The sequence below is a fragment of the Nicotiana sylvestris genome, chromosome 11 (genome assembly GCF_000393655.2).
Source record: "Nicotiana sylvestris chromosome 11, ASM39365v2, whole genome shotgun sequence".
NCBI lineage: Eukaryota > Viridiplantae > Streptophyta > Magnoliopsida > Solanales > Solanaceae > Nicotiana > Nicotiana sylvestris.
In genome coordinates this window covers 99,688,069-99,715,121 of record NC_091067.1, presented here as the reverse complement: position 1 = coordinate 99,715,121, position 27,053 = coordinate 99,688,069, and the positions used below count along the sequence as shown (strand labels likewise).

General features: G+C 38.4%; 1 protein-coding gene across 2 annotated transcripts; it reads left to right on the top strand.

The window, feature by feature from the left end:
• Positions 1-19,937: 19,937 nt before the first annotated feature.
• On the top strand, positions 19,938-25,242 carry LOC104233744 (uncharacterized). 2 transcript variants are annotated; one of them, XM_070162985.1, is made up of 8 exons: positions 19,938-20,190; positions 22,808-22,879; positions 22,963-23,020; positions 23,176-23,343; positions 23,480-23,550; positions 23,650-23,779; positions 24,347-24,492; positions 25,078-25,242. In XM_070162985.1, exons 5-8 carry the CDS (start codon positions 23,486-23,488, stop codon positions 25,181-25,183), a joined length of 447 nt encoding a protein of 148 aa, XP_070019086.1. In that variant the 5' UTR covers positions 19,938-20,190; positions 22,808-22,879; positions 22,963-23,020; positions 23,176-23,343; positions 23,480-23,485; the 3' UTR covers positions 25,184-25,242. The 2 variants fall into 2 exon arrangements, with proteins under 2 accessions (XP_070019086.1, XP_009785482.1); XM_009787180.2 differs by lacking the exon at positions 23,176-23,343.
• Positions 25,243-27,053: the final 1,811 nt, after the last annotated feature.

Below are 27,053 nucleotides of genomic sequence, written 5' to 3'. Positions count from 1 at the left end.
CAAATCTAGGCCACCAGGAACCCCAACTTCGGATTGAGTAAGAATAGGGCTTCGAATTTTAGAACAAAACTTAGCCTTTAGGCCTGTTGATAGTCCTCGAGGGAGAATTTGCTCAAACACTTGATAATAAAGATAGCCCTAAGACTTTCACAAATAGCCCTCGAGTGAGAGTTAACTCGAGCTCGGGCGGCCTAAAAAACTTGATTTGAACTTAGAGTGAAGATAGCCCTAGGGCGTTATTGATAGACCCCAGATGAGGATACCCCCAGACTCGGATAGCCCTTGAACTAGTATAATTAAGGGGGTGTGTAACTTGATCTGAAGGAAAAAATAACTCTAAGGCTTTATTAGTAATTCTCGAGTGAGAACTGGCTCAGGTACCTCGAGGGCCAAAGAATCGGGTAGATGACCCGCACTTGTAATAGCAGAAACACTCGAGATAGTGTACCACCTCGAGGTTAGGTTTATACGAATAGCTCCTTAAAGCTTATTTTTCATTTTGACAGAGATCCTCGAGATAGGGCACCATCTCGAGGCTTAGAGTGATATTGATGGCTACTTAGAGCCTATTTTCATTTTGATAGAGATCCTCGAGACTGGGTACCATCTCGAGGCTTAGAGTGATATTGATGGCTCCTTAGAGCCTATTTTCATTTTGAAAAGATCCTCGAGATTAGGTACCATCTCGAGGCTAGGTTGATGCGGGGGTTTCTGATCCCTCGAACGTTGTGCGCTAGTGTTAATCATACGACATGGTCATAAAATGCTCGAGGTGATCCTGCCGGTACATCTCCCCGAAAGTGATAATGGCCAAGTCGAAATTAATTGGCCTTATAGGGTAGGCGGACAGTCACCGTTTGCTCTATATATGAGTTTATTTCCTTCTTTTCTGAGGATTTCGCTATTTTGGACTGCTACCCCTTTTCATAGAGTTCTTTTTCCTTGCGTCAGCTTTTCCGTCATTTTAATTCAAAGTTTTCACTTGAGTTTTCGTCTTTCTTCTCTTGTTTTATTATAGCCATGGTTGCTATGCCTAAATCCGTTTTCCAAGAAGAGGAGGGTTCCGTTTCTTCTTTCCGCTCAATCGGTGGTACAACGCTGGCACCTGGTCAGCTAATCTCAGGATGCTTTGTCTCGGGGAAGGACCTTTCACTAGAGAGGCCTCCCAATGTTGAGGGCCATCGGGATCATGCATCAAGGTTTACTTTGTTAATAGGAGAGAAACACCTCGAGGCAGTGAGGAGAGACCGCCGATGGGGAGAAAAGGTGGTATTGCAGGTACCCTCTCTGGAAGAGAACATCATGGCTCATAAAGAGGGGTTTTTGAACGTATACATGTACCCCTTCACGTTGGGACCTCTCGATAGAGTCGTGCTTGACTTCTATCAAAGATATCAGGCTACCCTGGTACAGGTTCACCCATCGTTCTGGAGAATAACACTAATGATGAGGTTCTTTACGGAAGAAGCTGGGCTTGAGTTCACCCTTAGCCATCTCATCAGATTGTACTGACTCTTTCATTGCCGAGGCCTGATAGCTTTGCGATGCTGATCCACCAGGACCTTCATTTTTGATGATGAAGAAGACGGGGACCAAGGGTGGATGAATTGATTCGTCCGAGTAAGGACTACCGACGTTATCCCCATGGAGTTTATGCCATTTCCTGAGGAATGGAATGTCACTCATAAGTGGTATACTTGTGTTTTTATCGTTTTTGCTCATGGTGGAGACGGATTTCGTGAAGACGCTTTTCTTTTTCTTTTTGCAGCAACCCCGTGGATGCCATATGAGGTTCTCGACCTGGTAGATTGGGCTTGGAAGCTAGCTTCCTACTCAACCTATGACAGGCATAAGTGGCGAGATCTATCCAAGGGTAGTTGGGAGGCAAAACACCATGGTACATGCTATGTGGTTTGCTTTCTTTGGAGGGTACTCTGTGTATCCTAACTCCATCACTACAGGCATTGGAGAATTTCCTGAGGTGAGATCGTGCTCCCTCGGAGAGGAGGAGAGGTTGTCGGCCTCAAGATCGAGGAATAATAACAAATGGAAGGAACCCTCGCAGGGAGAAGGTATTCATAGCGAGACAAGTCCTGCTCGAAGGCCCAAAGAAGATGTATCTGCTGACCCTGCAGCATTTGAGGCTCCTAGCCTTGGAAAAGTGGCTCCTCCTTTGTCGTCGTCTTCTTTTCCTGTCGAAGGTACTTCGAGGGACAAGGATTCTATGCCGCCGTCTTCTCTTCCCATTGAAGGTACTTCGAAGGGTGTTCGAGACTAAAGACCTCCCAGGCCAAGCGGGGTCTCGAGTGATCATGTTCCTATTGTGAGCGGTTCTGCTGGGGCCGATGAAACCAGGCCAGTAGGTGTACGTTCGACCTTTGAGGAGGCTCAATGGCTCTGTTCCGTAGTGAGTTTTGGCCGACTATATCAGTTTTTCAGTTTTGTACACCCACTTTCTTATTGAGCTCCTTTTTCATAGGCCTTTGAGAAGCTCAAGTCCGAGCTGCTCCGCTGTGAAGCCAAGTTGAGGAAAGCCTTGGACGGGGAGAAATCCCTCAAGATTCTTTGTGATAAAAGGGGAGATGAGTTAGTATACTTGTGGTACGAGGCGAATCGGAGCCTGAACTACGAAAGCCACCTTGAGAAGCAGGTAACCTTTGCCTCGAGGGAGCAAGTGCTTCTTCTTATATCCTTGGAGACTAATCTTTTGATATTTTAGTTGCAGAGTAAGATAGTGGATTTTGAACACCTTTGGGGCGAGGTTGGACAGGCCAAGTATGAGTGTAACCGGTTAAGGGCTCAAATAGATGCCCATGTTGTGGCTAAGAAGAATGCTTTGGCCAAGGTTTCTACCCTCGAGGTGCAACTTCGGAACACTCGTGAGAACAACTCAGTTCAGATAAGCAGGATTGCAAAGCTCGAATCTAACTTTTTGGAGATGAAGGTCGAGGTTATGGATGCCTGGACTGAAGCTGAAGAGATTCGGGCTAAGGTTGACAAGAAGCGGCCGTCTATTTAAAAGATGCTGCAAAAGCTTAGGCTAAGTTAAGAGGGGCTTATGATTGAGAGAGTAGAAGCAATGAATATGAACGGTGTAATTCTCAAAGGGAAACTCTTGAACAGATCCACGCTACGGGCTTCGATCTCTTGGAAGAGATATCTCAGGCCAAGACGGATGAATATGATGCTAGATTCCTCGTATCTAATACCGAAGACAATGGAGAAGAGGCCGATGAGGCCGCAGTCCCCGAGGAGAAAATAGACTAGGCTTTTTTCTTTTTGATTCTTTGTATAGTGTTCTTAGAGAAATTTGTAAATGTAGCCTGGCATTGCTTCATACATGCGTATATGCAAAGAAACCTTTCGGTTTTCTCTTTCCATGAATTTCTATTTGTTTGTGCATGTCCTCTTTCGTCTTGAGTTTTGACGTTTTGTCAATGATTAGCCAGACGAATTGGCCTTTGAGAAAAAACCCTTAGGTTTGTAATTTGTCCCTGGGGCTTGTTAGGCTAGCCCGTAGGCTCTTATGTGTTGGGTCGGTGTGACCTCTAATATAGGCTGGCATCTAGGCTCTTACGCATTCGCCCTTAGGCGTTTTTAGTTAACTGTTTCAGGCTCAACCTCCTAGTCAGATTTTGACTCGAGCTCATTGACCCTTAAGTGTTTAAGCTGGCCCTTAGGCTCTTATGCGTTGGGTCGGTATGACCTCTTAATATAAGTTGGGGACAATGTCTCTTATGCTTTGGGTTGGTACGACCTTTAATTTTAAGCCTATAACAATGGCTCTTACGCTTTAGGTCAGTACGACCTCTTAGTGTAGCTGGCGACAGTGGCTCTAACGCAATGCATCAATACGATCTCTTATGTAGTCTTTATTTCCCCGCTAAAGACTTTTTAAAGTTTTTGTGTTCGTCCAACTCTTCGACGGTTCGATAAGAACCTCGATTGTGAGCCGTTAGGTAGTGGTAATTGAGCACCTTAGAAGGTTTCGCTCGACGACTGAATTGTTTCGAAGCCTATTGTTTGGAGTTGATATGATCGAAGCTCTTTTGCTTATGCCAAGGGTAGCCTGATTAACCGGTTCTTTTCGAAGTTTTTTCGAAGTAATTGATGGCCTGTGATTTTATAGCAACGATCGGGTGTCCCCGAGTCGTGTTAGTTTGGCTAGTACAGCCTTGTGACCGTAGTCATTGTGTTTCGCCGGAGCCTTTCAGTCCCCGAGTGAAGTAGTTTCGGCATCTATATTGAGGGTTTACCTTTTTAGGGGACTTATAAGTTCGGATATATAGCCTTAACTTTAAGATCGGGATTATGTCTTTTGTAAGGTCTTACAAATTTGGTTACTTGGTAGAAGTATGGTTCATGCCTAGCTTGAGGTCTTCAGATTTGGTTACTTAGTACAAATGGTTCATGCCTAGCTTGAGGTCTTACAGATTTTGTTACTTGGTACAAGTATGGTTCATGCCTTACTTGAGGTCTTACAGATTTGGGCATACCCAGAGGTATTATAGCATTGATGATGCCTCATGGAGGGCTTATATTGTTGATAATGCCTCGTAGAGGTCTTACACTTTCTAGTATTTCCACATGGAGGGCTTTCGGGCTCAAGGTTGCCCGCTTGGAGTTTTACGGCCTTGAGTTTCTAATAGCTCTATGGGGTGATAATCGGCAATAATCCCTGAGATGTCGAAAGTTTTTGGGCTCTGGAGCAATTCTTTATCAACTTGGTATTTCCTTGTTGAGGGCTTATGAGTTCAAAGTTTCTGACCCGAAGGTCATGTGGCCTTGAAGCCATTTTTCTGGCTCTGAAGCCGTTTTTTTGTAAAAGTAGCATACTTCTTTGGAGCGCAAAGCATTTTGACGGAGGAGAAGATATTCTTTGATTACTTGGTACAAGTAGACATGTTTTTGCCGTCAAGGGCTCAATTATTCTATGCAGACACGGTTCATTCGACCGTTTGGCCCGATACATCATTTTCCTACTGAGACCCTTTTTGGCTTATCTTGACTTCTTTGAGAAGGTGATATTCCGGGGGATGCCCTCCAGTGTTTGAGTTTGACTGAAGAGAATCCTTGAATAGTTGTGAGATTTTCCTTAGGTAGCATATAAATGTTTCCTCGTTAAAAACCTTATCGATAAAAACCTTCTTGGGATAAAACCCGATAGAAGGAAAAGAGTGTAACATATGCTTTGAAACCTTAAGGTCTTTGAGATGGACATCACTTTGACTATTCTGATCCGGCACCTGCACAAAGGTTAGTGTAAGATGTAAATAAAAAGGGAGATGGTTATACCTTAGTGGCGATGGCGCTTCGAGCCTCGATATGCCTTCAACATTTGCTCGGAGGATGCGGCACAGTCCTTTGCTTGTTTTATTCGGGTATAGTCGAGAATGTATCACGTGATTGCTATTTCACCGTTTGCTTATCCTGTGGCTTTTTTGATGTCGATGGTGTCGATGCCGGTGCTACGTCGTGCACTGCGAACATCTCTCTTGTTGCCTGATGTTCTCCGTACACAATTTTTATCCCATCTTTCGTCAGAAACTTCATCATTTGATAAAGGGTTGATGGTACTGCTCTCATGAAGTATAACCATGGCCTCCTGAGCAATATGTTGTACCTTATGTCTCCTTCGATGACATGAAACTTGGCATTTTGTGTTGTTACATCCACGTTGAATGGGAGGGTAATTTCCCCTTTGGTTGTCTCACTCACCATATTAAATCCATTGAGGACTCGAGAGGTGGGCATGATCTGGTCGAGCAGTCTGAGTTGTTCCACAACCCTTGACCTGATAATGTTAGTCGAGCTACCTAGATCCACAAGTACACGTTTAATTTGAAATATTTCACAAGAAAATAAATTACCAATGCATCGTTATGAGGGTGAGACAGGGTCTCAATGTCCTCGTCGCTGAAGGTAAGAGCGTCCTCGGGTATGCCTCCCATGACATGTGGATGACATGTTACGACTCATCTATTTCATTCTTCCTATTTGCCTCTTTTTCCCAGAACTGATTTTTGGCCCGATCGCTAAGGAACTCTCGGAGGTGTCCTTTGTTGAGTAGCTGAGCCACTTCTTCTCGGAGTTGTCTGCAATATTCAGTCCTATGACCGTGTGTGCCGTGAAATTCGCATAGTAAGTAGGGGTTCCTCTGTGATGGATCTGATAGTACAGGTCTTGGCCACCTGATGTCTCTAATTTTAATGATGGCAGATATGATGTTTGAAACGTCAACGTTGAAGTTGTATTCTGACAGGCGGGGTGCCTCCACCAGTCTTGTATGCCTATTGAATTCGACTTTGCTTACGAGTCCCCGATGATTCTGACCTCGGTCTATTCTTCGATCGTTTCGGGATATGTTGTGCCTTGGGGCATTTCTCATATATTCGGTGTATGGTTGGTACCTTTCTTTGTTTGGCTTTGGCTCATTTTCCAGGAGTCTGCTTGGATATACCGAGCCCGAGGGGGCTCCCAGTTGGTCGCTCTCGACCCTAATCTTCGACTGATATCGATTGTGGACATCCGACCAAGTCACGGCGGGGTATTCAATCAAATTCTGCTTCAGCTGCTTTGAAGCCATCGAGCTTCGCTTATTCAAGCCTTGGGTGAAGGCTTGCACTGCCCAGTCATCGGAGACTGGTGGTAATTCCATCCGCTCTATTTGGAAGCGAGATACGTACTCGCGTAGCATCTTGTTTTCCCTTTCTTTTATTTTGAAGACGTCGGATTTCCTTGTAGCCACTTTGATGGCACCGACATGTGCCTTTATGAAAGAATCTGCCAATATGGTAAATGAGTCTATGGAATTTGGGTCTAGGTTGTGATACCACATCATGACCCCTTTTGAAAGAGTTTCTCCGAACTTCTTCAACAGGACGGATTCGATCTCGCCGTCCTTCAGGTCATTGCCTTTTACCGTACAAGTGTAAGATGTGACGTGCTCGTTGGGGTCCGAGGTCCCATTGTACTTCAGGAGATCGGGCATTCTGAACTTCTTTGGGATGGGCTTTGGAGCGGCATTTGTTGGGAATGGTTTTTGTACGAATTTCTTCGAATCAACTCCTTTCAAGATCGGGGGTGCACCCGAGATCTGGTCGACCCTCGAGTTGTAGGTCTCAACCTTTTTGTCATTGGCTTCTATCATTTTTTCACCCGATTCAACTCTCTTTGTGAGGTCCTCGAGCATCTTCATAATAGCGGGGTGCGCTGATGACCCGTTGTTACTCAATCTTTCCAGTACCTGTTCGGCTCGAGGAGCCGTTTCCGGTGTTGCTGTACTTGGGTTTTTTTTGGTGGATTTGCAGTTGAGCAATTTCCAGTTGTTGTGCCTGCAACATCTCAAAAATAACGTGAAGGCTAACTTCTTGTTCCTCTCGAGCTGGGGTTTTTTGAGCTTCTTGTTGGTCTCCTTGGCGTACGCTTCTGTTAGTGTGTGAGCTTATATCGATGTGTTGGGCATCACATGAGACCACATCTGCAGGGATTGGCTCTGGTGTGTCCTCAGGGTTTCGTAGTGGTACACCAATATCTGGAACGGCTGCGCCATTCTCTCCATGGTCTTCAAGACCGTTGTTTTCATATGCATTTACCGAGATAGACATTTTGACTAGAAATCAAAGATTCTTGGACAAGAAAAAGTGTGAACGATAACTTGCATTATGTAGTAAACCAGCAAGAAATCAATCACTACTATTTTTAGCCCCACGGTGGGTGCCAAACTGTTTACCTTTAAAATAGTAATTACAATTAGATTTGATTTTGTGATTCTAAAAATACGTAATCTATTTTTATGCTAGTTGTTAGGAAATAGATGCTAAGTATGAGATTAGGAAATAAGATAAGAACTTGAAAATAATATGTTTTAAAAAACCAAGCGGCTGAGAATCGGGGCCTCGAGCCTTATTATACGGGCCTCGAGGTTGAGCTCGACACTGAACTATGGGCATCCGACGAAGGGTTAACAATATTGAGAGCTTTAATGAAAGCTCTTTATGGTCAATAATGAGCAATAAATGATGAACAATAAATAGAACACAACAAATGTAAGCAATAAATAGTGAAATCAAGAGAATATGTTTAAGTTAGAGAGCAGAGAGAATATTTTTGCATTGAATATTGTAAGTGATATGTGTTACAAAATGACAAGTATCCCCTTTATATTTCAGGGGAAATCCCAACATAGTACAAGTGTATTTATTACAAAGATATATGGCTAGTACATCCATTTAATGCCACAGTACGGGCTTGGACTAGCCTAATAGACTTGGTCAGCCTTAATCATGTGCCTTGGGAATCTCCTACTTGTTAATCATAGTCATAGATTTACTCTGCCCCGAGGTCGAGCATAAAGGACCCTCGGGTTCGAACCTCGAACTGGACTCGAGCCTTTAAAAAATGGGATGCGGGATATCATAATAATCACAAAATCGGGTTTTTCGATTTTAGCCATATACAATTAATATTGTTTCCTCTGTTAGTTCACCTTCACACTTGTTCAGGTTGTTTAGTCCGGTAGGTGTCTTGACTGTCCCTTATCACTACTCCACGATTAGTCTTGATACTTACTGGGTACCGCTATGGTGTACTCATACTATGCTTCTGCACATTTTTGTGTTGAACCAGGTGCCATAGTTGTTGTTGATTATTAGCTGGCTGGTTGAGCTGTGAAGACTCAAGGTAAACCTGTCGTCGCGTTCATAGGCCTCGGTGTCACCTTTTGATTTCGTATTTGTGCTATTTGATTTCCATTTTGAACAGTTGTACTTATGGATTCTCTTAGCGAATTCAGTAGAGCTTATGACTTGTACTACCGGTTTTGGGAATTGTAATTCGCATAAAATCTTTATCTCATATTTTTCATTTAGTGGTTGAATTATTCTATTCATTTAGTAAGTATTAGGCTTACCTAGTCTTAGAGACTAGGTGCCGTCACGAAATCCTATGGAGAGAAATTGGGGTTGTGATAATTAGTTAGTAACCAATCCCACATTCGCTATTCATAATTTATTCTGCTATGTTTTTGCTAACTTTTCTTAAAGATTTTGAAGCCCAAAGCTTAGCAAAGGACGGTAGCTCCTCTTTCAAAAAGAAAACAAAGACTGTATCGCAAGTTTGATTTTCATAAGGGAAATCAAATCATTTCAAAAAAAATAAAGAGTGTTGTCGCCCAAAGATTTTCAAATGGTTTTTCTTCAAGTCTAAATCAAGGTATATCTTAGTCTTACTCTCATAGAACCTTCATCCCATTAGAACACTACGCATCTCCATGCTTTACGAACACATGTTTTAATTTAGTTTTCCTTTTTACATATTTTTTTTTAAATAAACAACCTATATACTCTTTTGACAACTCTTATCAAGCATACATACACTAACATTATTTTCCTCTATAAATGCATACCCTTTTAAACTACACCCTCCCTTTGTAAGAATTACGTCCTAATATATGGCAAGCTTTAAAACACTTAGGGCATAGTATAAGTAATTGATTCCTAATCTAGTCTAAGTCCTATGGAGCTACCTCAGGTAGATTTTAGGGGGTGCCTAATACCTTTTCCTTAGAAGAATAAGAATCCTTACACATAATCTCACCGGTTAGTAGACTAATAAGGAACATGACTTATTGATCAAATAGGTACCTTAGTATACCTTTAAATATTAGGTGGCGACTCTCTTTCATCAACAACAAAGAAACCAAGAGTTGAATCTTGTTTTAACTAGTGCAAAACAGGATGCAATAGACATGCGTGGTGGCCGATCTTTGATGTTGCATGACGTCCTATGTGTTCCAGAGATTCGACGAAACTTAGTCTCTATGCCCGTTCTTCTAGATTTAGATTTCAATTTGAACTTTAGTCACAATGGTCTTAGAATTACTCTAGACAATATTTTTTTATGGTTTTGGACATCGTTATGATGGCTTTATTGTGTTAGATTGTAATCCTTCTACGTATAACTATTATATTGATCGTTGTGTTCTGTCATGTTATTCTAATAATAATGGTATTGATGTTATTACATGGTATGAAAGATTAGGTCATATAGGGCATCATCGAATAAATAGATTGGCTAAGGAAGGACATTTATGTTCTTTCTCTGAAATTGAAATGTCAACTTGTGAAAATTATCTTGCTTGAAAGATTACGCATAAACCATTTGGAAAGGATAAGAGAGCTGATTTTTCATTACTATTAATCTATTCTAATATCTATGGTCCAATGAATGTGACTGGTGCTTTATATTTCATTACGTTCATTGACGATTTCACGTACTTTGGTTATGTTTATTTGATTTCTAATAAATCTGAAGCACTTGAATGCTTTAAAAAATATTTAAATGAAGTTGAGAATCAATTAGACAAAAGGATTAAGACCTTAAGAACCGATAGAGAACGTAAATATCTATAAAACTTTTTTGAAGAATTGTGTAACGAAAAGGGAATCACAAGACAATTAACTCTTCCTTACACACCTCAACAAAATGGTGTAGCAGAAAGGAGGAATAGAACGCTATTAGACATGATAAGATCCATGATGGCGCAAGCAAATTTATCTATCTCTTTTTGGGGAGATGCCTTATTGACTATGTTGATACCCAATTTTTTTCAACATTTTTATACCTTCAAAATAGCATATATATGCATATATGAGCATGCATAAGGTTTTTATAATTTTTCTATAATTTTAAAGATTTTTAATTGACTTATTTCTTCCCCTTTTATTCACAAAATCCCCAATAATTATCCCTCAAATTATGTTTGGGGTGATTTAGTTATTTAATTTCTATATTTATGCCAAAATATGGTTAAAATATTTTTATGCATTTTTATAATTACATTCTGTATTTTTAAAGCTAAATTGCATATAATTGCAATATTAGCCTTATTAATGTATAATTACGTTTATATGCATAAAATTGACCTTATATATTTTTAAAATATTAAATATATATTTTAAATCATTTTATTATACAAAATTATTTTCCAGAAATTATCTATTATTTATTATAAATTATATAGGGGAAAATTGGCAATTTAAAATATAGCCAGATTTGCATTTCAATTTTAGCCCAAATTAAACCCAGCCCCAGCCCAATTTCATATTAAACTACCCGAGCCAAACTCTAAACCTGCCTACCCGACCCAAGATCAATTGAATCATGGCCGTTGATCTAAGAGATCAACGACCCATATTAGCCCTTACTATTTTTAATTCCAAACGACCCCTAACCCTAGCTCATTATTCAGAGACCGGCGCCTCTGTATTTTCTCATCTCCTCTCCTCTCTCAACCACTCAACCTACCCCTAGCTCCTTTCGTCGCCGACCTTCTTCTCCGGTCTTCTCCGGTGATCTCCCTTCAACTCCTAAGCCTCCAATGACTCCTCTAATGCTATGCTTGCCTTCTCTAAGGTTTTCAAAGGCCCAGGGCCAATCCGACTTGCACCTAGAGTTTGTCATTGGTCTGTTCTTGGCTAATTCAGTATGATTTCGAGCAAAATCATGTTGTACTTGTTACGATCCTTGGGATTCTAGACATGTTCTTTCATCTCTATTTGGGTTTCTTCTGAAATCCTAATTTCTACCTACATCTCCTAGATTTGTACCATTTTAAAATGATTTGAGTTTGCTTCTTTGATGTTTTACACTATCCTTGTAACTCTTTACAAAACCATGTGATTTCAAGAGTTTTCATCTTCTTCTAAAATTAAGGTTTTCGAAACTTCTTTTAAAACTATATTTAAACTGATTTTTTATGTTTAAACTTCTATTTTCTCTCATACTTCGACTGATGCTGTGAGTTCACTATCTCTTCAACTTGCCTATGTTGAAAGCCCTAATTTTTTTAGGTTTCTTTGTTTGATTTTGTGACTAGCCTGTTCTTGTTTGAGTTTCTGTGACTATTTCACTTTGAATGTGTTTCTACTAAGTTTCTTATGCCTAACTTATATCACCTCTGTATGTTTATGTTCATCTTGATTGTTCAGGCTTGCCTCTTTCTATCGATACTGTTTAACCTGCATGTTTTCTATGCCTGGTTATTCTTATCTTATGTGTTTCTACTGAGTTTCTTATGCATAACTTATATCACCTTGTATGTTTGTGTTCATCTTGATTGTTCAGACTTGCATCTTCCTATCGATACTTTTTAACCTGCATGTTTGCGACGATTGGTTATTCTTATCTTACTTTATTTATATGTTGAATACTGAATCATGACTTCCTCTTTGATTGATTCTGGATTCCCTATTTTATGGTTTGATTGAAAGACCTTCCTTTAAACCCTCAATTTCTACCTCTTTTATTCAAATTAAATGATTCACCTACCTTGTCTGCTGTGGTACTTTATTCTTACTGACTATTTCCTTAATTAGAGTTCTCTGAACTTAGCCCTAATTGTTTACCTTATACTTATTGAATTGAATTCTTTTCTTATTTGTCATACACTGATTTCTTTCCTTATATGCTACTTGTTCTTACCGTTTGAATTGATTCCCTTAACTTAAGGGAGTACTTGTCATGATTTTGCTCTAATTGGTTTTGAGTTCCATAATTATTATGCTACTATGATTCTTGCCTTATTTTACTTAATTTTCGAACTACTATATATACACACTCTCTCATTAACACAAACACACGAACACTTTGGTTCAAAAGCTCTCTCTTTCACACTTAAACTTTCTGCTCTCCCTTTTGTGCTAATTGCTATTATTCTAAGTTAGCCGGTTGCAAGCCAAAGCTAACTACTGTGCTCTCCTGCTCCTTCACTTTTGTTTACTGTCTTCTTTACTGGTATGTTCTAATTTCAATTCAAGTTCCAAAAATAATATGGTTCTCTTATTATTTCAGTTCTTCCTATTTCTAGTTTGCTTTTACTTATAGTTTTGTTGTGAAACTTGCAGTTAATTTGATTGCATGATTAGCATGTCATGTGCTCCCCTTCCTTAGGATCAGTATAAACATGTTACCCCCCCTCTATGTAGTCTATCTCCATGTGATTTTGCTCTATCTAGTTTCTGGTATAAGTCTCTTTATGAAGTAGTCTGCACTCCTAAACTTTTACGGTTCTAGGATTGACCTGAAATCATGTGGATCCTATACTAAACCCTCTTAAGCATTGCTGGTTATGTGATTATGTCTGATCAGTTCTGTCCGAGCATGTCTTACCAATTCCTCAGACCTCTGCCTGTTATGTGTTCACAATCATGTGCTCTATGTATCCCCAATCCCTATCACCACTGTGTGTAGTTTGTTCCAACTATTTGGTTCTACGTTCTTTAAGTATTGCTGAGTTGGTTTTGGGATCCATGTTTGATTTGCTGATTAACTTTCTCTTTTTCAAAATTATTTTACTGCATGACTCCCTCTTTTACTCAACAAACTATTTCAAACAAACCTCCTTGTTATACTATTTTCCTACTGAAACCTTTCAAACTATGTCAAGCACTCTCACTCTACTCCTAAGTCAATAGGTTCTGCCCCCTCCAATATGTGTACTGCCTTGGGATCCTCATAAAAACCCTCTGAACTCTAGCATACTGAGACTGGCCCTTCCATACTGCACTTGTTCAATTTTGGTTACCAAGTCTAGGTGTAAGCATTGTCTGGGATACTTGAGATCCTTAGAGAACTTTGATGCACCTAGACTATGACTTTGTCAATGGAATTTGGGCATTTGAGGCTATTGGAGGCTTTGGAAATCTGGGCATATCTGTAGGCTCCCTATAGAATAACTTCTTATTTTCTTATCTACTTATGTAATTCATATGGTCTGTAATAACTTGTAAACGAATATTGGGGTAATTAGTGAAAAGAGTGGGTAGCTACATGTTTGTGGGGTAATACGGGTAGAAACCATGCCTATAGAACTTTACAGTTTGATATGACTACCTTACTAAGTAGAAAACATGCATATAAGACTTTTACATCTTGTCACGTTTGTCCCACCATTTTAGAAATCATGCCTATACGTTTCAAGTGATTCCATAATAGAAATCATGTTTATAAGTCTTAAAATCAGCTTCACAAGTAGGATATAATTCAATCCAAATTCTGTTATAACGAGTGTTCACATGTGTTTTTCATTTGTCATCATGCCTGCAAGTTTCTAAAATCAGTATTAAACAATTAGATATCATGCTTATAGGGAACAACACCAGAAATTCTGCCTATAGATCTCACCTAAGTTTAGTTTTAATAAATCAATTCGGTTAACAATTGGCTCACTTCGAAACTAGTTCAATTAATCATTTATTTTCCTGAAACGAGTTCTTTCAAAACTGCCTTAATCTATCATTAGATAGCATGCCTATAGGGATTAAAGAGTCCATTTTAAAAACCTGCCTTGTTTCACTATAAATGTAGTCATCAGTATTCCGTGTATAGGCAAACGTATAGGACGTTTTCAAATCTTGCAACTCTGAAACTGTTTCTGTGACTTAATGTTGTTCTAGTTTAGCAGGCTTTTAAAATCAGTAGGAAACTTATAGGGTCATCACTTCTGATTTTATAAAATAAACTATCTATCTTCTGTATATTCATTTAGACATCATGGCTTAGGATACAGTTTAACAAAAGGCCCTTATTTGTGCTTGAGTCGTGTTGTTTATGTGTATTGTTTGAGAAGGTAACTTTGAGCCTCTAATTACTCCCTTTTATCTTATGTGCTAAAGTCAAAATTGTTCTTTCCTGTCGCCTTAGTATTTTCACCTTTAAAACCTTAGGGGTCTGTCTAAAACCACCTATAGGTAGAGGTCCTAAATCCCTCCAAGACCATTAAGAAGGGACGGGTAACAACACGCAATAGAGATCGCTGACCAAACACTCGCTTTAAATGACCACTAAGGGGATGAGAAGGGTAGATATGGGATATGATGACTACGCGCTAATGTCACGTGTAGCCCCTTATTGAGGAGTGTTTACCGAACATTGTGTGGGATGATCCTATAGGCTAACCAACCTAGGACTCCCCCTTTTCCCGAAATTCCTTTTTGTTTAAGACTTTGATTTTACAACTTGTCCAAAAACTTCTGTCTTATTATTTTTTGAGTTATACAAACATGCCTTATTTGTAATTATTTGTTTCAAGTATTTATTTGGACTAATTCGTAACTATAAGTTTGGCCGGGACCCACAGTTAGACCAAGAGGGGTGACTAACACCTTCCCCTCGAGGTCATTTTGAGTCCTTACCCTAATCTCTGGTAATGCAAACCAATCCAAGAGTTAATCCTCTAGGTGCCCTAACGCACCATAATCCGTTAGGTGGCGACTCTTCAAATATCCAATTACCAAAAAGGAAAGGAGTTATCACACCCTATGAATGTCGAAACCCGGACCTCTCTCCGCGGAGGGTAAAAAGGGGGAGCGACAGACTGTTGCCTACATATTGAACAAAGTGCCTTCTAAATCAGTTTCTCTCACTCCTTATGAGCTTTGGGCTGGTCATAAACCAAACTTAAATGATTTACGACTTTGGGGTTGTGCTGCTTATGTAAAGGATTCTTATAGCAAGTTTGGTAAATTAGGTTCAAAAGGCAAAAAATATATCTTTATAAGATATTCAGAATACTCTAAAGGGTATGTGTTCAACAGTGAAATAGAGGATGGTAGTGTTACTAAGATTGAATCACGAGATGTCACATTTCTGGAAAATGATTTTCCAAAGAAGGACGAGGTAAAGAATATGGAGCCTCTTTATGAAATGTTGAATTCAGACATAGTTGATAATCAAATCGATCAAGATCTTGTTCTTGATCTAAGCGGAGAGTGAGAACTCTCAATCCCAAAATCCATATGACGAACTTGAATTTCAACTATGAAAGAGTAGCAATGTACCTATGAGTTTGAAGATTACGTTTTTTTGGTATCTCCCACATAAATGGATGAGCCAAAGTCTGTGACTGAGGATTTATCGAGCCTGGAAAAGATGAGCGGATGAAAGCAATGAAAGGTGAATTAGAATCCATGAAAACAAACAAAGTCTAGGATCTAGTTAACCTTTCGCCTGGGCGTAGAGCCATTGGGAAAAAATGGATTCTCAAAGTTAAACACAAAGCGTATGGGTCAACAGAAAGATACAAGACACGATTGGTGGCAAAAGACTTTATTCAAGAAGCTAGCATATATTATGAGGAAATATTTTCACCATTTGTAAAGTTTACCCTAATTCGCTTACTTTTTGCTATTGTTGCACGTTCGGACGTGGAATTACATCAAATGGACTAATTCGTAAATATGAGTTCGGCCGGGACCCACAGTTGTGGACCAAGAGGGGTGCCTAATACCTTCCCCTTGAGGTCATTTAGAGCCCTTACCCTAATCTCTGGTAATGCAAACCAATCCAAGAGTTAATCGCTCTAGGTGCCCTAACTCACCATAATCCGTTAGGTGGCGACTCTTCAAATACCCAATTCCCAAAAAGGAAAGGAGTTATCATACCCCATGAATGTCGAAACCCGGACCTCTCTCCGCAGAGGAAAAAAAGGGGGCGCGACAGCATGGCGACTCTGCTGGGGATATTCTTAGGCTCTTACCATAACGAACTTATATTTTTACTAATTAGTCCAAGCATGCTTTATCCCGTACCCTTCTCCCTTATTTGAATTTAATTGTCCATTTGTTAAGCATTTATGGTTCTTTATCTCTGAAACTGACTTGTCTCTTTGTTCTTTTTTCTGTAACTATCTTTCAATTATTTAAATGCTATATTTATTTTTTCTACGTGAAAATACTTGACTACATATTATTAATTGCTTCTTAAATCATGCTCCACATCATATTCCACTCGTGTGTATCAAATCCTATAGCAACACTTTAATGAGTGTTTGTGTTCTTCCTATTTACTACCCTTAAATTCGGAAAGGCTTATTTACGGTAAAACCAGTCGATCAGTGGTGCAGTCGATGGTTCCGTGCCTTCCCCCTCGAGTCGTCCGCTTGAGGGTACCAGTCTAAAACCCCATATAAGCCTTACTCTGGTTAAAATTTGCATGTATCATGGTCAAACCTAGTCGAATCGGGTTTTCCATAATCCCAACGGACACAACCACGTTTTGTGCATTAATTTGGAGAACTAAATGCCGATATATTGATCATAAATGTATAAATAGTCGAGTTAGGTGGGGGTAAGGTCTAACCCTTTTGTTTTGCAGAAAATGAGGCACGAGGTCCCCAGATTCGGTATGGTTAGCAACATCCCACCATTGCTGCTAGATTGGTGGGAGGACCTTTCCTCAAGTGACAAGAAACAAGTAAGAAAACACCTGGGTAACCTGCCTTCCTTGCTAGATATTGAGCCAAACAACAAACTGATCGAGGCTGTCACTTTATTCTGGGATAGTGAAAGAGCTGTGTTTCGTTTCGGTGGCATAGAAATGACACCGCTTCTAGAGGAAATTGGAGGTCTAGCAAGATTGACTTAGGACAGTCCGGGGTTATTGGTACCAGAAAACTATACGGGCAGGGGATTTTTGAAGATGATGGGGCTGAAGAAGAGTGTCAACCTAGTGTGCTTGAAGGAATCCTACATACCTTTCGAATACCTGTACGAGAGGTATGGCCATAACAAGTCTTTCCGCACTTACCATGATGATATCTCTCTCACTTCTCTGGGTCACATCTGTCGCAGAGTATTTGTATTCATTGTGTGCTTTCTAGACCTGATAGTGTTCCCAATGAAAAAGGGAAGAATCCACACTAGGTTGGCCTTGGCCGCTAAGACTCTAATGGAAGGGATTAATGGACAGATATATATCATAGTGCCCATGATCATAGACGACATCTATAGGGCTCTAGAGTGCTGTCAAAGAGGGGTCAAGCATTTCAAGGATTGTAATTTGTTACTGCAGTTATGGTTGCTGGAGCATTTCCAAAAGGGTCGCTATCGTCAAGAACTTCCGCGAAGGTCTTGGAACGACCATATTGCCTCCCATCACCTTAAGCAGATGACTCACATTCTAGACAGATTGCTCAGCCGGAAAGTGCCAAAGAATGGGTAGAATTCTTCGACAATCTGACCGAGGAACAGGTGCAGTGATGTTTGAATGGTTCCCAACAGACGAATTTATTATCAGATCCAGGGATGCTCCACACTTGGTGCTGATTGGGTTGAGAGGGATATATCCATATGTCCCTATGCGAGTTATAAGGCAAGCAGACAGAAAGAAGGTTATACCAAGGGTTGTCAAGATGAGTCATTTTAGAGCAAACTTTCAAGATGACGACGTCCCTTACAATTGCCAAGCTCCGCACATGTGGCACTACAAAATCATTATGGAGAAAAGCACCGTTGATCCAGACATGTATCATGCAGGGTGCGAGCCTCTCTATTTGGCATGGTTGGAAGATAATCTGAAAGAAATGGTGACGCCAGGGACCGGTCGAGGGAACAAAATCATAGATGAGGAAGCTAAAGCTCAAGTCAAATACAACAGGTTGTGCAAGAGGGTCCACAACTCTAAGAATGAGCATCGGGAAATACATGAGAGGAATGTGAGGTTGATCAAAGAGTGGAAAGAGATGGAAATCACTTCCAACAGGAAACTGAAATATCCGGAGTGAGGACTAGTAGAGGTGGAAGGTAAAGTCATAAAGAGAATTGAAAATTGCCAGAGTGCTGAAAGAGTTGAAGGAGGACATCTGGCCAGAGCGTACTTGCTGCTGGGACTGCGCGAGTTGGGGGATCTATATGATGGAGTTCGGAAGATCGAATCTGGGGAAGGTTCTTCTGGGACCTAATAGGCTAGATTTACTTGTTTTTCCTAAAATGTAATAAGGCCGAGTGCCAAGTAGTGACTTATTTTATTACTATCTTAGTGTCATTTTGGGATTCGTCTATTTTTATATTATGAAATGAAGCATTTATTGGCATTAAAAGTTCTCCAAGTTTATTTATCGCTAGTCCAACCTCGGGCACAACGAGGCTCCCAAATTAAGACACAAATTTACATTTCCGCAATATGTGTTTAGATACTGCAAATGTTTCAGAATCCTCACTAACTTGGTACCTTTTTGTTTTTCTTTATTTTTGATTATTCTCATCCCCTTAGGTTGGTTCACTCATATTAGCCTCATCAGCATATCATACCAGATCTAGAGGCCCTCCACCTCCTCCTCCTTCAAGCAACACAAAAGGCAAATGAAAGATAAAAATGGACGATTTAAGTGGAATCTGAAAGGAGAATAGCATACTAGCGTGGTCCGGATATGAACCCGATAAAGGGTTGGGAAAGAACCTCCAAGATATCACCAAACTAATACAACTGAAAAATCATGGTACCACTTTTGGGCTCGGATACCAATATACATAGCAAAAGTACAATGATTGGTCGCCTCCATGGCGTGGACCATATTACCTTTTTGAGCAACCAGTGCCACGTTTGGAACAAGCTTTTCACCAAGCTGATACGATATGGGGGGACTGCAGAGGAAGAAGCACTAGCTGGGTTAAAGATTTTGTTCTTAGAAGATGAGGACATGGACTGCGGTGCCATAATTGAGGAGGAGGAGGAAGAAGGCCTCACTATTCAGACTGTGGGGAAGGGGGTTGTTCTCGAAAAATGGACCACCACACCATCTCAAGCTCGCCGAATCCCTCGGTAGCTTGGCAGAATTTACTTCTATGTCCATTCTAGGCATTTAAAATTTCCTATAGTTTCATTTTAATCTTTACTTGTTTCAAAATAAATGCTCGATTCATCGAGCCGAGATTTATCTGAATTTTTTTTCAAGTTGTAATCAAATGCATTTGCTTTTTCACTAATACAAAAATTACTTTTAGTGGCCACTATTTAGCGGCGATAAATAATTGCCGATAATTTATCTCCTATGCCAAATTATTACCGACAAATGAGCATTAGCAATAAAAAACACATCTTTATCGGCAATTGAATATAAAGGCCTGTAATAGGTAATAGTAGTAGGTAGCCGATTTATTCTTCCCTCCAAAGCTTTTTATTTTGCCGCCTATAACCTTTGGTCTTTCCCTCCCATTTATTCCCTGAAAATAAGAAAACAGACCCAACTAGGAAAATTTGGAAAGAATAAAATAACCAAAATGACTCTCTTTCTCAAACTGATGATCCATTTGCAAAAAATTTCATCGCCGCCAACCAAGTACTAACTCATGTATTTCTCCATCACGAGCCCCAATTTATCGCGATTTTAACACTGTCGGCCACCATCTCCAGGTAACCCAGCACGTCTCTCTCCACTCTCTATCTCTATTCTGCGATTTTAATTTGTGAGATATGATTCTGATAGAGCATGTGAGGAAACATAGAGAAGGGAACTAAATTGGGTTTAGAGGAATTGAAGGGTGAAGAAATATGTAAAAACTTGTAGATTAATATTTTGTGACCTAATCTTAACATGGGGGGGGGGGATGAAGGTGGTGATGAGGTTGGGTTACTACTGCAGATTTAGTATTTATGCATGTTCTAGGGTTCACGAATTAGAAACCCTTGATAAATTGGAATGTAAACTAAAAAATTCAAAAAATCTTAGCATGGGGAGGGGAGGGGGGATGGAGGCGGTGATGAGGTTGGGTTACTACTGCAAATTTGGTATTTATGCATATTCTAGGGTTCACGAATTAGAAACCCTTGATAAATTGGAATGTAAACTAAAAAATTAAGAATAGATGTGTGGATTACATTTTCTTCCTTTGCAATAACTATACTAGTAAATTACTTACCACTCATCATTTTGGCTTAATTTTGTATCATATGCCCTATCAATAGAATTAGATTCTTAAATATTTTTTAGTAGTAATTACACTATTATTATGAAGAATATATGAAAATAAAATGGTAATTTACTTGTTCTCTCCAAACAATTCTAACTATCCTTTCAAGTAAATGTATTAATCTTTTGCTATTGTCAAGCAGTGGAAGACTAATAATTTACTTATTCAATATGGCACTTTACAAGATTTTGTATAGAGAAATATTGGACCTTAGCTTTTCAAGTGTTTAAAATGACTTGGAAGATATATTTAGTTTTGATAAGTTGGAAAAGGAAAACTAAAGTTTGGAAAGCAGATAAATTTATTTCTTGTTCCATCCAAAAGAAATCTACATGATATTTATATGCTAAAGATTTTCACTCTTTTTCATTATTAATAAAATGAGCATCCTGATTTTCATATAGCTGATATGAGTTGTGGTAATTCATGTCTATGTAATAACATGGTGACATAGTTTTAATACTTAGTCTTCAGATAAGTTAAAATAAAATATTATCTCTCAATTATTTTAGAAGCCTTTTCAATTAATGAGTAACATACTAGCTGATAGCTGGCATCAAGCTTATGTGGTAAGCATGAATCACATGTGACCTTAATATAGCAGGTTGGTACCCTGCCTCCATCTGATCTTCTCAATAACTATGAATTGCTTGAGAAATATCAGAATAATTATTTTCTTTCTAAAACCAATAATATTTTAAATAAATATTTAGCATGAAAGTACCATGGTTATGATAGGTAAGTAGACAATGTTGTGGTTTAGATTTCTCTTTGTTTTTGCTTGGCTTTGTGAGATACAATTATCTTTTTCTTGATGGAGTCAAGAGCAAATCACTCTACTTACATTCTACCATATTCAAGCTGATTATTGGATTGATGGTTGTACTTTAATGGCAAAAATCAATTTTATTTTTTTTACACGATGATACACTTTATGTGCATATATTCTGAAAATTGGATTGGATTGATTGTTGGACCTTAATGAACATGCAAATGATATGAAAATCTTATTATAATGTACCTGCGGCTTTCTGTCTTTGTGGTTTATACCATTTCGAATCTATTTAAAGAATGAGGTTTATAAATATGATGGAAAAATATTTCTTATGGCATAAACTTACAGTTTTAAACTAGTTTTGGGTATTTTATTTTGCTACAGTATGTATACATCATGGACTGTGATCTTACTAAGAAGTACAATATCTTTAGACACATAAGCATATACCATATAAGTATGAAATGTAACTCTACTCAGTTCCATAAAGATCTTATATGGTCTTTTATTTAGCATGTTCTATATATATTAAGTCTCTTATGCCAATAACATCCATAAACAAGCACCACAAGTACCATGGATTACATTTCAGTTACAAAGTATTGTTGAAAATACCCCAACCTCATGATGTTGCACTTGCGTTAAATATGTTAACATAATGCTCTTTTCCTTTTTAACTTATGCTTAATTTGTTATGGAATGGAAAACAGATAACTATAAAACTCAATCTTTTATTTGTGAAATAGTTTCATATAATTCATTCTTCTAAACCATCATGGGGAAGTGTTCCTTCTAACAATAGTTGTTTGCTCTAATATTTTTCACCTATAGACATGATGGACACTTTCTCTTGATTTTAAATGCATGAACAATAGTCTAGCATCCTTTATTGTACATCAAAGTTAGAAGGGATTGGTAGTTTATTAAGTGAAGGAATTATTGGTTTACAAGTTAATAGTTTAAAACATGTGAAGGAATATATGGTTTATGCTTTCATCATAACCTTGTGCTAGCTATTACAACATCTGGGGAGCTTGTAAGCAAATTTTTAAAAGTCCAGGATGCTTATGACTATGAACGACTGAAAGTTCGAAAAGAACAAGAAAATATGTGCCTAGTCGGGTTATTATTTTAGGTAATTACACTATATTGATACAAATTTCCAATATAAAGTATCTTTCAGTTAATTAAGATGCTTCTTTTAATGTCTAAACTTCTAGCTTCCTCTTTTTCTTTAATTTGTGATAATTTTATGTCCTTCCTCATATAATTTTCTTTTTTCCAGGTGGTTAGGCTCTGTGCCAAGTAAAGGGAAGCTATTAATTCTCTTGTCAAGCATTTAACCCTTCAATACCAGGTTAGTTTTTTAATTTCTTATCCTCAAATTTTTTATATCTCGTTCTATTTTTAATGATATCTTGTAAACTTTTCTTTATACAGGTTCACTATATTGACACATGTGAGAAGAGTGAACTGCACAAGTTGAAGGATGAACAAGGTTTGTGTTGCTTTCCTAGATTTTCTTTGGCCTCATATGTATTGGGGGGATCTAGCATTTACATGGTTATACTTTTAGCATAGTGCTCAGGTTTTTTTCTCATTCTCATTATATATCCTTTATTAGAGCATTTTAAATGTGTGCACATGATTCAGAGTCATTTGATTTATGAACTTTCGGGAGAGCTCTCTAGGAGTTATAAGAAGAAATATAAAGCTTTGAAGTGGGAAATAAAGAGGGAAATAGCTCAGAGTGTTGATGTAATTTGCTACACATGTGTTGGTACTAGAGATCCTAGATTGGCTAATTTCAAATTCCGCTAGGTTGGTTTACCTTATTACTAAAGATTTGAGAATTTCCTAACTATTTTAGATCTTCAGTTTCTTATTTTTGTTCTCATGTACTCATTCTGGATTCTTGCTTGTTTTAATATTTCTGTCGTGTTAAACGTCTTGGTAGGTGCTTATGATGAATCCACTCAGGTTACTGAGCCTGAATGTCTTATTCCTTTGGTTCTTGGCACAAAACAGGTCACTATTGCATTTAATGTCATGTTGACATTCATTTATGCAAAAATGTCATACTGAAGTATATTACGATATTGGATCTTACTGTGAGTTTTGTGCTAGGTTATTTTTGTCGGTGATCACTGCCCAGCTTGGACCAGTCATTATGTGCAAGAAAGCGACACAAGCTAGACTTGCTCAATCTCTATTTGTGCGCCTTGTGTTGTTAAGAGTGAAGCCAATTAGGTTACAGGTGATTGCCTATCTGTTGATGTATTCACTTGTCTATCAGAGTTAGTAGTGCCTGAAGTTAAATTTGAGATTCTCTTTTTTCAGTTATTCTCTTGTTTCCCATATAGTTGGCATAGTGATTAGAAGTGTTCTTTAGTCATATGAAGACTTGAGAAGTCTGCTTTGCTGATTTATTTAGGGGGGGAGAGGGGGATTGTGGAGTAAGATGTTCCTGGTATTTTAACTCTTCTTCACTAATCCGCCACTTCCCCATACCTTTTTTTTGTGTGGCGGAGCTGCAAGAAATCATGCTAGTTTTAATGTTTTCTGATTTTTATGTGCTTCATGTAGTATCTATGCTTCTCATTCTAGCTGCTTTTATTTGCTTGCCAAGCAATAATTGTTAATCTCCTCTAGCTCATCTCATTTTTTTTTTGTTTTGTTTCCTTGAACTTAGAGTTGCCTGGTCACTTCCTCTTTTAAAGTATTGTTTATCTTTATTTAGCTATTTTTTAAATCTGTAAAGCATCAAAATTATTGTATTCCATTACTAATGTTGATTATGTTGTCTATTTGTTTGCAATTCCAGGTACAAACCGTATGCATCTTGCATTATCTGAGTTTCCATCAAATAGCTTTTATGAAGTTACATTCCAAACCATCAATGAAAGGCAATCAACATGTATTGATTTCTCGTAGCTTGTGCCCAACCGTCTCATGTTCTTCTATGCTCAGGTATTATCAGATTGTTTTGGCTTACTCTTCTTTGTTATTTGTTTTTGAGTTGTAAAAAATGTATTATTGTTATGGATATACTAAAGATTGTTTCTCCTATATAGTTTGTAGGGATTTTTTCCCGATTTACTTGATATAGTCAAATTTGAATACTTGATAATTCATCTATATATGGGACAAGAGGAGATCAGTGCTAGTGGAAGCTGGAAGTTTATAAAGATATTTTGTTGAAATAGAGGAAGCTAGAAGCTTGAATCACACATGCACTATGTTGATACAAATTTGCTTCTATTAAGAGTCCAAATGAATAGCGAGTGATTTATAAATCAAGCTCCAACTAGCATGGGATTGAGGAATAATAGTTGTTGTATACTTGTACTACAATCATATACTTGTAAAAGCCAATCAGATAGTCCAACTAGTCTGAGTTCTATTTAACTTATAAAATCTATTATTAAGGCACTTATTTTCCTCTAAATCAAACATGTATGCCATGATATATGAACTAAATACTTTTGCTCGATAAACATCCCCGTTAAAGACTATTATATTTCACCTATTGACATAGTTATTATATAATTTCAGGTCATACAGTCTGATGATCGATAATTTAGCGGGCGAAAGATCTCCATATGATGAACCATTCCATAAATTATTTGAAGACTATTATTTGTTAAGATTAGTTATATAATGACACTAGCTATTATCTTCTAACAATATAAGTTTTTTTTAAGTTACTGTGATTTAATCTTTTGGATTAGTACTTCCTTTTTATTTTTTAAGATTTAATGAAATACATTATGTATTTATGAATCGATATTATTATGTTTTATTATTTGGATCATTTTTTGAATGAATGTAGTAGCTATTATTAATGGTGGCTAAACTATTGTTGCTATAGCTTGCGACTTTTAGTTACAATTTAACAAGATATATTGGTTATAAAAATAGAAGATAAAAGGGCTAATTGTAGTGTTTCTACAGGGGATATTGTAGCCATTATAATTGTTGTTTAAGATGACTTTTAGCGGCAATTTAATTGAATTTACTAGCCATTAAAATGGATGCTAAAAGGGCATACCAATACGTTTTAAGAAAGAATATTATAGCCATTCTAATTGCCACAAAACAATTACTGCTAAAGGTGTGGACCTTTAGCGATAATATTTTTTAATTTAGCGACTATAAAAATGGACATAAAAAGAGCATTAGTGTCCATTTTAGACTGGATTTAGCAGCCATCATAATTGCGGCAAACAATTGCCGTTAAAGCAAATGATATTTAGCGGCAATAATCAGACCTTTTGACAGCTTTTGTGAGAAATGCCGCTAAAGGCTTTACCGACCCTGATTTCAGCGACTAAACATCAATGGCCGGTAAATGATATAGCGGCTATTGTTATTGCCGCCAATGCCTTTTTTATTGCCGCTAAAGGCCCTTTTTGTTGTAGTGTTTATTATTTACTACTACCTTTACACTTTTTCTTTCCACAACATTATTATTACTTTTCCTGATAAACCAGTGACTGTGACATGTAATGAGGTAATGCAACATGAGAATAGTGATTCGGAGGAGAAAGATGAGATACCCGAGAAAATTGTCAGGGAGGTTGAAAATATTGAGAATAAACCTAAGTCCAATCTGGTCGAGACCAAGCAGTAAATTTGGGAGACGCCGAGACCGTCGAGGAGACCCATATCAGCATTTACTTGTCATCAACAGAGAAGGAAAAGTACATTCGATTCCTAAAGAATATGAGGACATTTTTGCATGATCATATGATGACATGACCGGTTTGAGCACTTCCATAGTGGCTCACAAGTTGCCTACTAATCCCATATGTCCGCCGGTAAAACAAAAGCTCAGAAAGTTCAAACCTGACATGAGCCTGAAAATCAAGGAGGAAGTTACCAAGCAAATCAAAGCCAAAGTTCTTAGGGTGGTTGAGTACCCAACCTGGTTAGCTAACATTTATGCCAGTTCTAAAGAAGGACGGGAAGGTCCGAGTAAGTGTTAACTATCAGGATTTAAATAGAGCAAGTCCCTAAAATGACTTCCCACTGCCAAATATACACATCCTGATCGATAATTGCGCCAAGCATGAACTCCAATCCTTTGTAGATTGCTTCGCGGGTTATCACCAGATTTGGATGGATGACGAAGATGCAGAGAGACAACTTTCATAACACCATGGGGTGCATATTGTTACAAGATGACACCATTCGATTTGAAGAATGCTGGGGCTATCTACATGAGAGCCATGAAAACAATCTTCCATGATATGATACACAAGGAAATAGAGGTGTATGTGGACGACGTTATTATCAAATCTAAGAGGGTCGCAGATCAAACAACAGACTTGAGGAAGTTCTTCGATAGGATAAGGAAGTACAATTTGAAATTGGCAAAGTGTGCATTCGGGGTTCCTGCAGGAAAATTACTGGGATTCATCGTCAATCATCGAGGGATTGAACTGGATTCGTCCAAAGTCAAAGCTATTCAGGAGTTACCACCACCTAAGAGCAAAAAGGATGTGATGAGCTTCTTAAGACGTCTCAAC

Excerpts from the sequence above, each read along its gene's own strand:
- LOC104233744 (XM_009787180.2), top strand. Across the intron at positions 23,551-23,649 it reads TGGTTCTTGGCACAAAACAG|GTTATTTTTGTCGGTGATCA; the intron begins GTCACTATTGCA and ends GTTTTGTGCTAG. Across the intron at positions 23,780-24,346 it reads TGAAGCCAATTAGGTTACAG|GTACAAACCGTATGCATCTT; the intron begins GTGATTGCCTAT and ends TTGCAATTCCAG.